General features: G+C 38.5%; 2 protein-coding genes across 3 annotated transcripts in view; both read left to right on the top strand.

Annotated features, from left to right (window-relative positions):
• The window catches only part of LOC134817546 (uncharacterized), a 49,841-nt gene that overhangs the window by 33,269 nt on the left and 2,856 nt on the right, over nucleotides 1–13,716 (top strand). For both annotated transcript variants that reach the window (XM_063826729.1, XM_063826723.1), the window contains exons 2-3: nucleotides 9,163–9,252; nucleotides 9,408–9,560. In XM_063826729.1, the coding sequence (XP_063682799.1) occupies nucleotides 9,166–9,252; nucleotides 9,408–9,560 (240 nt within the window). In that variant the 5' untranslated portion in view covers nucleotides 9,163–9,165. The remainder of the gene's footprint in view (nucleotides 1–9,162; nucleotides 9,253–9,407; nucleotides 9,561–13,716) is intronic.
• On the top strand, nucleotides 53–8,986 carry LOC134817558 (DDRGK domain-containing protein 1-like). Its single transcript, XM_063826743.1, has 8 exons — nucleotides 53–487; nucleotides 637–735; nucleotides 850–971; nucleotides 1,114–1,215; nucleotides 1,414–1,561; nucleotides 5,104–5,220; nucleotides 7,874–7,937; nucleotides 8,070–8,986. Exons 1-8 carry the CDS (start codon nucleotides 394–396, stop codon nucleotides 8,155–8,157), a joined length of 834 nt encoding a protein of 277 aa, XP_063682813.1. The 5' UTR covers nucleotides 53–393; the 3' UTR covers nucleotides 8,158–8,986.

The raw sequence follows: 13,716 nt of genomic DNA, 5'->3' as shown, positions 1-13,716 counted from the left end.
TTCAAATTCACGACCCCAGGAGTCTTTGAAGGAATTTATCATAGACATCAAACTTTAGCTACGAGTTGCATGTGTTAATGAGCGTTTTCCGCAAATTGCTTTTCCTCGCTGAAAAGCAGACTTCAGGAGATTAATATTGTGCAATAATATTGCCACATAAAAGTTACATTTACGTCAGCGGCTTGTCAAAAAGTCTTACCTCTAGTGCGCTAAAAACGCGCATTTCGCGCGCGCGTCCGTATTATGTTTAATTTCATGCATGTTCGTGTCATCAATTATTATCGGACAACTGCCCTAAACCCTGGTTAATGGCCTTAAAATAAGTAGATCCGATCACATTCTACCCACTATTGTTAACCTCCGTTAATATTCACTCTACCATTATAGCTTAGGATGGACAGCACTTCAATATTCTTCATTGGTATCAGTCTTCTCGCTGGCTTTATCTTGTTCGTCATCAGTCAGAAGAAGAAGCCAAAAGAGAAAGGTACGTTCTTACAATTTCGGACATACAATATTTTCCTTTTTTTAAGGCGATTCCTAATCAACTTGACATATCACGCAATCAATAACCTGGACATGAATAACTTCAGATATAACAGATATAGCAACTATTAAACACTGCCTCTCTTTCAGCCCCCAGAGTGCTAGTTCAGCATGCTCGTACTGATGGTGCCCCAGTTAGAGCTAGACGGAGACGCAGAGTCAACAGACGAGACAGCTCAGACGAAGACGGTCAGTGACTTAGCATGTATAACATATAGACGGGCAAAATGACATGGGTTACTGAATTTAGCATATAATCGGCACATCTTATTAGCGATCACCATTTTCACCCTCACCTTCCAGAGCCAGCACCTGCATCTGGTGGAGATGGGAGTGGAAGTGAAGAGGAAGAAAAGGCCGGGAAGATTGGAACCAAGAAAGCTAAGAAGATTGCTGCTAAAGCCGAAAAGAAGGAACAAAGAGAGGTTATAATGATAAACTAGCCTCCTCTTCCACTTGAATAACATTTTAAACCATGATCTTCTCAACTTTGCACTTTTCACAATTAAATTCACTCGACAGCCTACTTTTACTTATGTTTAGAGTAAAACACTCTCCAAATTTCAGGCAGACATGGTGCTCCTAACGGAGAAAAGGAAGCAGCTAGAAGCTGATTTACAGTTGAGGAAGGAGGAGGAGGCTCGACAAGAAGCAGATGAGAGAATGAGAGTAAGATATATTTCCTGATATTTCTCGTCGAGCAGTGTGTGTCATCTTCTATTGTAGTTCTTCCTATTATAGGGATTATAGATTTGGTTGTAAAAGATAAGTTTGCTATCACATTATATATTACATTATAACATTTATATATCACATTTATATATTACGGAGTACTCGTTTGTAATATCTGATCAAATTATTACTCAGAAAGAAGAAGAGAGGATAGCGAAAGAAATCCAGGAAAAGCGGGAGCACGAGGAGTATCTTCTCCTGAAAGAGAGTTTCGCTGTTGAGGACGAGGGACAGGAAGCTCTGGACGAAGAAACCCAGCGTAATCTGCTTCTAGAGTTTATAGGTGAGGATTATGAGAAACCCAGCGTAACCTGCTTCTAGAGTTTATAGGTGAGGATTATGAGAAACCCAGCGTAACCTGCTTCTAGAGTTTATAGGTGAGGATTATGAGAAACCCAGCGTAACCTGCTTCTAGAGTTTATAGGTGAGGATTATGAGAAACCCAGCGTAACCTGCTTCTAGAGTTTATAGGTGAGGATTATGAGAAACCCAGCGTAACCTGCTTCTAGAGTTTATAGGTGAGGATTATGAGAAACCCAGCGTAACCTGCTTCTAGAGTTTATAGGTGAGGATTATGAGAAACCCAGCGTAACCTGCTTCTAGAGTTTATAGGTGAGGATTATGAGAAACCCAGCGTAACCTGCTTCTAGAGTTTATAGGTGAGGATTATGAGAAACCCAGCGTAACCTGCTTCTAGAGTTTATAGGTGAGGATTATGAGAAACCCAGCGTAACCTGCTTCTAGAGTTTATAGGTGAGGATTATGAGAAACCCAGCGTAACCTGCTTCTAGAGTTTATAGGTGAGGATTATGAGAAACCCAGCGTAACCTGCTTCTAGAGTTTATAGGTGAGGATTATGAGAAACCCAGCGTAATCTGCTTCTAGAGTTTATAGGTGAGGATTATGAGAAACCCAGCGTAATCTGCTTCTAGAGTTTATAGGTGAGGATTATGAGAAACCCAGCGTAATCTGCTTCTAGAGTTTATAGGTGAGGATTATGAGAAACCCAGCGTAATCTGCTTCTAGAGTTTATAGGTGAGGATTATGAGAAACCCAGCGTAACCTGCTTCTAGAGTTTATAGGTGAGGATTATGAGAAACCCAGCGTAACCTGCTTCTAGAGTTTATAGGTGAGGATTATGAGAAACCCAGCGTAATCTGCTTCTAGAGTTTATAGGTGAGGATTATGAGAAACCCAGCGTAATCTGCTTCTAGAGTTTATAGGTGAGGATTATGAGAAACCCAGCGTAACCTGCTTCTAGAGTTTATAGGTGAGGATTATGAGAAACCCAGTGTAATCTGCTTCTAGAGTTTATAGGTGAGGATTATGAGAAACCCAGCGTAACCTGCTTCTGGCGTTTATAGGTGAGGATTATGAGAAACCCAGCGTAACCTGCTTCTGGCGTTTATAGGTGAGGATTATTAGAAACCCAGCGTAATCTGCTTCTAGAGTTTATAGGTGAGGATTATGAGAAACCCAGCGTAACCTGCTTCTGGCGTTTATAGGTGAGGATTATGAGAAACCCAGCGTAACCTGCTTCTGGCGTTTATAGGTGAGGATTATTAGAAACCCAGCGTAATCTGCTTCTGGCGTTTATAGGTGAGGATAATGAGAAACCCAGCGTAACCTGCTTCTGGCGTTTATAGGTGAGGATTATTAGAAACCCAGCGTAACCTGCTTCTAGAGTTTATAGGTGAGGATTATGAGAAACCCAGCGTAACCTGCTTCTAGAGTTTATAGGTGAGGATTATGAGAAACCCAGCGTAATCTGCTTCTAGAGTTTATAGGTGAGGATTATGAGAAACCCAGCGTAACCTGCTTCTGGCGTTTATAGGTGAGGATTATGAGAAACCCAGCGTAACCTGCTTCTGGCGTTTATAGGTGAGGATTATTAGAAACCCAGCGTAATCTGCTTCTAGAGTTTATAGGTGAGGATTATGAGAAACCCAGCGTAACCTGCTTCTGGCGTTTATAGGTGAGGATTATGAGAAACCCAGCGTAACCTGCTTCTGGCGTTTATAGGTGAGGATTATTAGAAACCCAGCGTAATCTGCTTCTGGCGTTTATAGGTGAGGATAATGAGAAACCCAGCGTAACCTGCTTCTGGCGTTTATAGGTGAGGATTATTAGAAACCCAGCGTAACCTGCTTCTAGAGTTTATAGGTGAGGATTATGAGAAACCCAGCGTAACCTGCTTCTAGAGTTTATAGGTGAGGATTATGAGAAACCCAGCGTAACCTGCTTCTAGAGTTTATAGGTGAGGATTATGAGAAACCCAGCGTAACCTGCTTCTAGAGTTTATAGGTGAGGATTATGAGAAACCCAGCGTAACCTGCTTCTAGAGTTTATAGGTGAGGATTATGAGAAACCCAGCGTAACCTGCTTCTAGAGTTTATAGGTGAGGATTATGAGAAACCCAGCGTAACCTGCTTCTAGAGTTTATAGGTGAGGATTATTAGAAACCCAGCGTAATCTGCTTCTGGCGTTTATAGGTGAGGATAATGAGAAACCCAGCGTAACCTGCTTCTGGCGTTTATAGGTGAGGATTATTAGAAACCCAGCGTAACCTGCTTCTAGAGTTTATAGGTGAGGATTATGAGAAACCCAGCGTAACCTGCTTCTAGAGTTTATAGGTGAGGATTATGAGAAACCCAGCGTAACCTGCTTCTAGAGTTTATAGGTGAGGATTATGAGAGACCCAGCGTAACCTACTTCTAGAGTTTATAGGTGAGGATTATGAGAGACCCAGCGTAACCTGCTTCTAGAGTTTATAGGTGAGGATAATGAGAAACCCAGCGTAACCTGCTTCTAGAGTTTATAGGTGAGGATTATGAGAGACCCAGCGTAACCTACTTCTAGAGTTTATAGGTGAGGATTATGAGAAACCCAGCGTAACCTGCTTCTAGAGTTTATAGGTGAGGATTATGAGAAACCCAGCGTAACCTGCTTCTAGAGTTTATAGGTGAGGATTATGAGAGCGCAGGTTCAGGACCTGTAATATAACCCAGCGTAACCTGCTTCTAGAGTTTATAGGTGAGGATTATGAGAAACCCAGCGTAACCTGCTTCTAGAGTTTATAGGTGAGGATTATGAGAAACCCAGCGTAACCTGCTTCTAGAGTTTATAGGTGAGGATTATGAGAAACCCAGCGTAACCTGCTTCTAGAGTTTATAGGTGAGGATTATGAGAGCGCAGGTTCAGGACCTGTAATATAACCCAGCGTAACCTGCTTCTAGAGTTTATAGGTGAGGATTATGAGAAACCCAGCGTAACCTGCTTCTAGAGTTTATAGGTGAGGATTATGAGAAACCCAGCGTAACCTGCTTCTAGAGTTTATAGGTGAGGATTATGAGAAACCCAGCGTAACCTGCTTCTAGAGTTTATAGGTGAGGATTATGAGAAACCCAGCGTAACCTGCTTCTAGAGTTTATAGGTGAGGATTATGAGAAACCCAGCGTAACCTGCTTCTAGAGTTTATAGGTGAGGATTATGAGAAACCCAGCGTAACCTGCTTCTAGAGTTTATAGGTGAGGATTATGAGAAACCCAGCGTAACCTGCTTCTAGAGTTTATAGGTGAGGATTATGAGAAACCCAGCGTAACCTGCTTCTAGAGTTTATAGGTGAGGATTATGAGAAACCCAGCGTAACCTGCTTCTAGAGTTTATAGGTGAGGATTATAGGATTATGAGAGCGCAGGTTCAGGACCTGTAATATAATCACAGTAGTAAGTTAGCAGAATTGTCTCAACCTAGACATTAGTTTATAAAGAAGAACGTGTTCGGAAAGTTATTATATTTTATTTCAATCAACCATAATTTCTCCAGATTTTTTGAAGACTAAGAAAGTGGTACAGTTGGACGATTTGGGAGCACATTTCAACCTAAAGATTCACGAGGTTGTAGAGCGCTTAGAGAGTCTGCAGGAAGATGGAACTATTAATGGTGGGTTACATCTTTCAACAATGTTCTACTAGGTTACCAGGTTACTAGGTTACTACGTTACCAGGTTACTAGGTTACCAGATTCACGAGGTTGTAGAGCGCTTAGAGAGCCTGCAGGAAGATGGGACTATTAATGGTGGGTTACATCTTTCAACAATATTCTACTAGGTTACCAGGTTACTAGGTTACTAGGTTACCAGGTTACTAGGTTACCAGATTCACGAGGTTGTAGAGCGCTTAGAGAGCCTGCAGGAAGATGGGACTATTAATGGTGGGTTACATCTTTCAACAATGTTCTACTAGGTTACCAGGTTACTAGGTTACTAGGTTACCAGGTTACTAGGTTACCAGATTCACGAGGTTGTAGAGCGCTTAGAGAGCCTGCAGGAAGATGGGACTATTAATGGTGGGTTACATCTTTCAACAATATTCTACTAGGTTACCAGGTTACTAGGTTACTAGGTTACCAGGTTACTAGGTTACCAGATTCACGAGGTTGTAGAGCGCTTAGAGAGCCTGCAGGAAGATGGGACTATTAATGGTGGGTTACATCTTTCAACAATATTCTACTAGGTTACCAGGTTACTAGGTTACTAGGTTACCAGGTTACTAGGTTACCAGGTTACTAGGTTACCAGATTCACGAGGTTGTAGAGCGCTTAGAGAGTCTGCAGGAAGATGGGACTATTAATGGTGGGTTACATCTTTCAACAATGTTCTACTAGGTTACCAGGTTACTAGGTTACTAGGTTACCAGATTACTAGGTTACCAGATTCACGAGGTTGTAGAGCGCTTAGAGAGTCTGCAGGAAGATGGAACTATTAATGGTGGGTTACATCTTTCAACAATATTCTACTAGGTTACCAGGTTACTAGGTTACTAGGTTACCAGGTTACTAGGTTACCAGATTCACGAGGTTGTAGAGCGCTTAGAGAGCCTGCAGGAAGATGGGACTATTAATGGTGGGTTACATCTTTCAACAATGTTCTACTAGGTTACCAGGTTACTGTACTAGGTTACTAGGTTACCAGGTTACTAGGTTACCAGATTCACGAGGTTGTAGAGCGATTAGAGAGTCTGCAGGAAGATGGGACTATTAATGGTGGGTTACATCTTTCAACAATGTTCTACTAGGTTACCAGGTTACTAGGTTACTAGGTTACCAGGTTAATAGGTTACCAGATTCACGAGGTTGTAGAGCGCTTAGAGAGCCTGCAGGAAGATGGGACTATTAATGGTGGGTTACATCTTTCAACAATGTTCTACTAGGTTACCAGGTTACTAGGTTACTAGGTTACCAGGTTACTAGGTTACCAGATTCACGAGGTTGTAGAGCGCTTAGAGAGTCTGCAGGAAGATGGAACTATTAATGGTGGGTTACATCTTTAAACAATGTTCTACTAGGTTACCAGGTTACTAGGTTACTAGGTTACCAGGTTACTAGGTTACCAGATTCACGAGGTTGTAGAGCGATTAGAGAGTCTGCAGGAAGATGGAACTATTAATGGTGGGTTACATCTTTCAACAATGTTCTACTAGGTTACCAGGTTACTAGGTTACCAGATTACCAGGTTACTAGGTTACCAGATTCACGAGGTTGTAGAGCGATTAGAGAGTCTGCAGGAAGATGGAACTATTAATGGTGGGTTACATCTTTCAACAATGTTCTAGTAGGTTACCAGGTTACTAGGTTAATAGGTTACCAGGTTACCAGGTTACTAGGTTACCAGATTACCAGGTTACTAGGTTACCAGATTCACGAGGTTGTAGAGCGATTAGAGAGTCTGCAGGAAGATGGAACTATTAATGGTGGGTTACATCTTTCAACAATGTTCTAGTAGGTTACCAGGTTACTAGGTTAATAGGTTACCAGGTTACTAGGTTACCAGATTCACGAGGTTGTAGAGCGCTTAGAGAGTCTGCAGGAAGATGGGACTATTAATGGTGGGTTACATCTTTCAACAATGTTCTACTAGGTTACCAGGTTACTAGGTTACTAGGTTACCAGGTTACTAGGTTACCAGATTCACGAGGTTGTAGAGCGCTTAGAGAGTCTGCAGGAAGATGGGACTATTAATGGTGGGTTACATCTTTCAACAATGTTCTACTAGGTTACCAGGTTACTAGGTTACTAGGTTACTAGGTTACTAGGTTACAAGATTCACGAGGTTGTAGAGCGCTTAGAGAGTCTGCAGGAAGATGGGACTATTAATGGTGGGTTACATCTTTCAACAATGTTCTACTAGGTTACCAGGTTACTAGGTTACCAGGTTACTAGGTTACCAGGTTACTAGGTTACTAGGTTACCAGGTTACTAGGTTACCAGATTCACGAGGTTGTAGAGCGCTTAGAGAGTCTGCAGGAAGATGGGACTATTAATGGTGGGTTACATCTTTCAACAATGTTCTACTAGGTTACCAGGTTACTAGGTTACCAGGTTACTAGGTTACTAGGTTACCAGGTTACTAGGTTACCAGATTCACGAGGTTGTAGAGCGCTTAGAGAGTCTGCAGGAAGATGGAACTATTAATGGTGGGTTACATCTTTCAACAATGTTCCAAACATGTTACCATTTTCGGTGATTTTTCATTTTTCAGGCGTACTGATTTTTAGCAGTTCAGGTAGTTCACTGTTGACATAAAACTTATTTACAGGTGTCATTGATGATAGGGGCAAATTTATCTACATTTCCGAAGAGGAGATGAAATCGGTTGTCAAGTAAGTACCATTAATAATGATCATTTTCATTTTCTTGAAATCATGGGAACTTTAAATGAAAGGTACTCCAAACGATGGATATTAAAATTTCGGTAGCTTATCTCCGTCCGAGTTAAATCCCTTCATTTTCAGATTTATTCAGCAGAACGGCCGTGTGTCAATAACAGATATAGCTGCAGCCAGTAATAGATTAATTAATCTCGAGCCTGTGGAGAGCTGATTCTTAGCCTGGGTGGGACATCGCGTATTATTTTTAAAACCTTTTTAAGTTCAAAACTTGGTTAATTGTAAACATTTTTAAGTTCATAACTTGGTTAAGTTTAAATAATTTCGGAATGAAACAATTTCGACCTGCCCCTTGACTCGATCAAAAATTAAAAATGTTTGCTTCTCCTCGGATCCCGATAAGAGCTCCAGTAAATGTTTGCTCCTCCTCGGATCCCGATAAGAGCTCCAGTAAATGTTTGCTCCTCCTCGGGTCCCGATAAGAGCTCCAGTTTTGATGACAGGTTGGGTTAGGGTGAGGGTATTTACTATTTTTATTCTGATTAAGTTTTTCTTGATCAGACAATTAAAGATACAGGTCAGAAATTTTGCATTCTTTGTGGATCAGTGTAACTGTAATATAATTTCAGAGCATAATAATTGGGTGTGGTTAATACTTTAATCCGATCATTTAACATTTCAGTGTACATTAAATATCTTTTATCTGTTTTTGCTGGTTGCTACCACTTTATTAGAGCTAACAGTCTCTTTCAATTTATGAGACAAATGTTTTTTTGGGTAAGCCCTGCAAAATATTAAGTGAGAAATTTTATCGTTTATTGAAGGTTATGTGATTGTTAAGATAAAAATATGAAATATTTATTTGATCTTTGGCAAATTTAGAGTTTTCGTGTTCTTTCGAAGTGTGCTTTTTATATTCCACTAATCTCGAGGAACAAAGTTATGCTAACCTTGTAGCTAAGAAAGTATTAATTTAAAAAACCTCCTGTTTATAGCATGGAAGAGTTATGCTAACCTTGTAGTTAAGAAAGTATTAATTTAAAAAACCTTCTGTTTATAGCATGGAAGATGTATTGGAGTTATGCTAACCTTGTAGTTAAGAAAGTATTAATTTAAAAACCTTCTGTTTATAGCATGGAAGATGTATTGTAGTTAAGAAAGTATTAATTTAAAAACCTCCTGTTTATAAAGCCTCCTGTTTATAAAACCTCCTGTTTATAGCATGGAACAGGAAGATGTATTGGAGGGAGATTGTAAGAAGTGGAACTGCATCTACCCGGCCTATATAAACTCTAGTCGGTCATTAAAGGTAAGATTATCTCAGTTTCCTGATGTTAAAATTGTTCAATTACCTCCTAAATTGGTCACCCTCAAGATACATAAGCAGTAGAGGCTTGTTGTATTAGATACTATTCTAGAAACATGGTTTATAGATTACTCTAACTCGCTGCTAACAATTTGTAGAGAGGAAGGAGGATACCAAAAGGAGTGGCTGTTGAGAACCCGACATGTCAGGAAATAGGGGATGTAATCAAGAGTCTGGGACTGCAACACGAGATTCAGCCCAAGAAGCACTATACTAGGGAGTTGGACCGGGAGCGCTGGCAACTTGGACGGGTAATTATTAATTAATTAACTAATTATTAATTAACTATCTGTTGTGATTAGCAGTTCATATTGAATAAAGGGCAGATTGGGGAACAGCATTTTATACTTTGAAACATGGCTAAGTTATAAGACGTATGTAGTATAAATTATATCCCCGAAAAGTCGTTTATCATCGCCCGTAGCACTCAACAGCCAATGTATTATTGTATTACATAGATTTCATGAATATTATCAAAAATAAAAGGATTATTGATAGCAGGTTGGGATCATGAGTATTTTTGAGAGTCCCGACGAAAATGGCCAAATTATCATTCTCAAAAATTATTTTTGAGTATTTTTGAAAAACGTTTCCAGGAGAGGCGAAAAACTCATTCTCAAAAATTGTTTCTTATCTCAATTGGACCACATTGCACTGATATGAAGAATGATTAGGTATATTACAATTTTTGAAAAAATGAGAAATCCATGCTGAGTTTCTCAGATTCAAAAATAATTTTTGAGTGGACAATTTTTGAGAAGGTGAGAAATCCATGCTGAATTTCTCAGATCCAAAGATATTCCCGGAGTATTCCCGGCCCGGCGAAAATGGTCAAATTCTCAGATTCAAAAATCTTCGAAAAATACTCATGATCCGGGATCCCCTATTGAAACTGTTTGTTGCTTTTGTTGAACTGAGATCGGTCGCAATGAGAACAATTGCTTCTATTCTATTTACAATTGCTTGCTATTATTTATCTGGTACTTACTTTGTAAGTACCCGATATCCCATATCAATATTTCCTCTCGCTCAATTAAACACTGCCGAGTTAATAAAGGATAAACTTGAACTATTGTGGTATTGAGTGAGAAAGGATGGGAGGGCGTTTATCTAAACTTCGGGGTGTGGCTTTTTTCTATTTAAGGGGGGGGTTCACCCTGATTTTTTTTGTGAAACTTGGTTTCGAGATAGCAGTTGACCAACAAACTAGGACCAGTGACCAAACTTTTGAGGGGGTCCCGGACCCCAACCGCCAAAGGGTGCCCGCGGGGCAGCCACGCCCATATTTGGTCCAAATCAGGCCCAATTTAGCCAAATACCCTGAACATGCCCAAAACCCAGCTTTTAGGTGCTTTACTTGTAGCTAGTGGTCCCCTGAACTCGTATATGAAGTTTCATCAAGATTGGACAAAAAATGACTGAGTTATGAGCTAAAAACTATATGCCCATATTTGGGCATACGCACTAAATTTGATCGATTTTGGCCCATAAATTGGTCAAATATCAATATTTTTGAATGAAACTAACTTTATATGAAAGGTAAGCCTAAACTACACATTCTCTATGATTATCAGCTCAATATCTACCTAACTGTGGATTCTGTGTTCAAATAATCACAAAAAATGAACAAAATCGCCCATATCTCAGTTCGCGATATTTGCAAAACTGACTTCGCTCAAAACAATAGAACTCAATAGGGTTTCAATATTTTTTCATGAAATTTTCAGAATCAACGTAGAATTGTCTCATGACCTTAAGTTTTGGGACAGAATTTTGAGTTAGGCCTTTAAAAAAATTTGGCGGCCAAATTCTGAAAAATGCCCGGCAAATTTTAGAATTTGGCCGCCAAATTTTTTTAAAGGCCTAACTCAAAATTCTGTCCCAAAACGTAAGGTCATGCGACAATTCTACGTTGATTCTGAAAATTTCATGAAAAAATATTGAAACCCTATTGAGTTCTATTGTTTTGAGCGAAGTCAGTTTTGCAAATATCGCGAACTGAGATATGGGAGATTTTGTTCATTTTTTGTGATTATTTGAACACAGAATCCACAGTTAGGTAGATATTGAGCTGATAATCATAGAGAATGTGTAGTTTAGGCTTACCTTTCATATAAAGTTAGTTTCATTCAAAAATATTGATATTTGACCAATTTATGGGCCAAAATCGATCAAATTTAGTGCGTATGCCCAAATATGGGCATATAGTTTTTAGCTCATAACTCAGTCATTTTTTGTCCAATCTTGATGAAAATTCATATACGAATTCAGGGGACCACTAGCTACAAGTAAAGCTCTTAAAATCTGGGTTTTGGGCATGTTCAGGGTATTTGGCTAAATTGGGCCTGATTTGGACCAAATATGGGCGTGGCTGCCCCGCGGGCACCCTTTGGCGGTTGGGGTCCGGGACCCCCTCAAAAGTTTGGTCACTGGTCCTAGTTTGTTGGTCAACTGCTATCTCGAAACCAAGTTTCACAAAAAAATCAGGGTGAACCCCCCCCCTTAAGAGAGGCCTGATCGGCTACTGTCATTTTGATAAAATTTAATTTTATGTTGAGCATTTTCTTTACGAGTTTATACATGCCCTTTGTGTAACAACCACTCCCAAGATCATACAAGTTCTGTCATATCACTTTGTTATATTAGCAAACTCATCTCTTGAAGAATATTTTACGGTAAACAAGTACGTGATCGCTGTCAAGTTTAATTTGTTTGATGTTAACACTTCAGTTATAGAAGTTGTCTTTTTTGTTTTTGTCAAAGCCCCGCATTTAATATTAATTCTTATTTAGAACATCTAATTTTTTCATGGCTGATGGCGATTTATAGGTTCTTGGATTTCGTATAATAGTAAAATTTGAGACATCAATATAAAAACGCTGAATAAATTGCAATGATAGTACTAACTTACTAACTAACCTGCAGAAACCTTGAAGAAATTAAATCATTATTAAAATCAGAGCCGGCATAATGGGGGGCTAGGTGGCCTTATCAAGGATGTCCTTACACTAAATAAACTTCCCATACGTTATGCTAACTGTATAATACGCTGATATAATATAATACGATTTTTGAGAGAAACTGTTTCATTTGGAGCTTAACAATTTTATTATTAGCATTAGTGTATTCTACTTCTAGTATTAATTGCTATTTTATCTTTTACTAGAAAGCCCGTGGTCGCAGGGAGAAAGGTCAAAGTATTCTCAGCTTTTATTGCATCAAAAATATCCAGTAATTTGAGATTAATTTAGAGTAATTTAAGAGTTATTTAGTGTTATTTGGTGTTATTTGGTGTTATAAAACTAAATAACTCGATTTGAAAATTGGCAAAAGAGTTTCATTATTTGGTGTTATTATCAAACCAATTATAATGCCCCTCCAATAATTTTCCACGTGCACGTGTGCGTTTCCACCTGCGTTACTATGCAACTTCTCATTTCTCATACAATTTGCACGTGGGCGATCAGACGAAGATAAATTTCGAATTAAAAGTTAGATATGCCCCCGGACTTTAGTATGCTTCGGAGACTGAATATTAAATGACTAAGAATATCCAGAATATTACTAGAATATCCAGAATATCTGAATATTACTAGAATATCCAGAATATTACTAGAATATCCAGAATATTACTAGAATATCCAGAATATTACTAGAATATCCAGAATATTACTAGAATATCCAGAATATTACTAGAATATCCAGAATATTACTAGAATATCCAGAATATTACTAGAATATCCAGAATATTACTAGAATATCCAGAATATCCACTAGAATATCCAGAATATCAACTAGAATATCCAGAATATCCACTAGAATATCCAGAATATCCACTAGAATATCCAGAATATTACTAGAATATCCAGAATATTACTAGAATATCCAGAATATTACTAGAATATCCAGAATATTACTAGAATATCCAGAATATTACTAGAATATCCAGAATATCCACTAGAATATCCAGAATATTACTAGAATATCCAGAATATTACTAGAATATCCAGAATATTACTAGAATATCCAGAATATTACTAGAATATCCAGAATATTACTAGAATATCCAGAATATTACTAGAATATCCAGAATATTACTAGAATATCCAGAATATCCACTAGAATATCCAGAATATTACTAGAATATCCAGAATATTACTAGAATATCCAGAATATTACTAGAATATCCAGAATATTACTAGAATATCCAGAATATTACTAGAATATCCAGAATATTACTAGAATATCCAGAATATTACTAGAATATCCAGAATATTACTAGAATATCCAGAATATTACTAGAATATCCAGAATATTACTAGAATATCCAGAATATTACTAGAATATCCAGAATATTAGTAGAATATCCAGAATATTACTAGAATATCCAGAATATTACTAGAATAT

The sequence above is a fragment of the Bolinopsis microptera genome, chromosome 1 (assembly GCF_026151205.1).
Source record: "Bolinopsis microptera isolate Bmic1 chromosome 1, MBARI_Bmic_1.0, whole genome shotgun sequence".
NCBI lineage: Eukaryota > Metazoa > Ctenophora > Tentaculata > Lobata > Bolinopsidae > Bolinopsis > Bolinopsis microptera.
The sequence above is the reverse complement of the archived record's forward strand: the minus strand, read 5'-3'. Positions and strand labels throughout refer to the sequence as shown.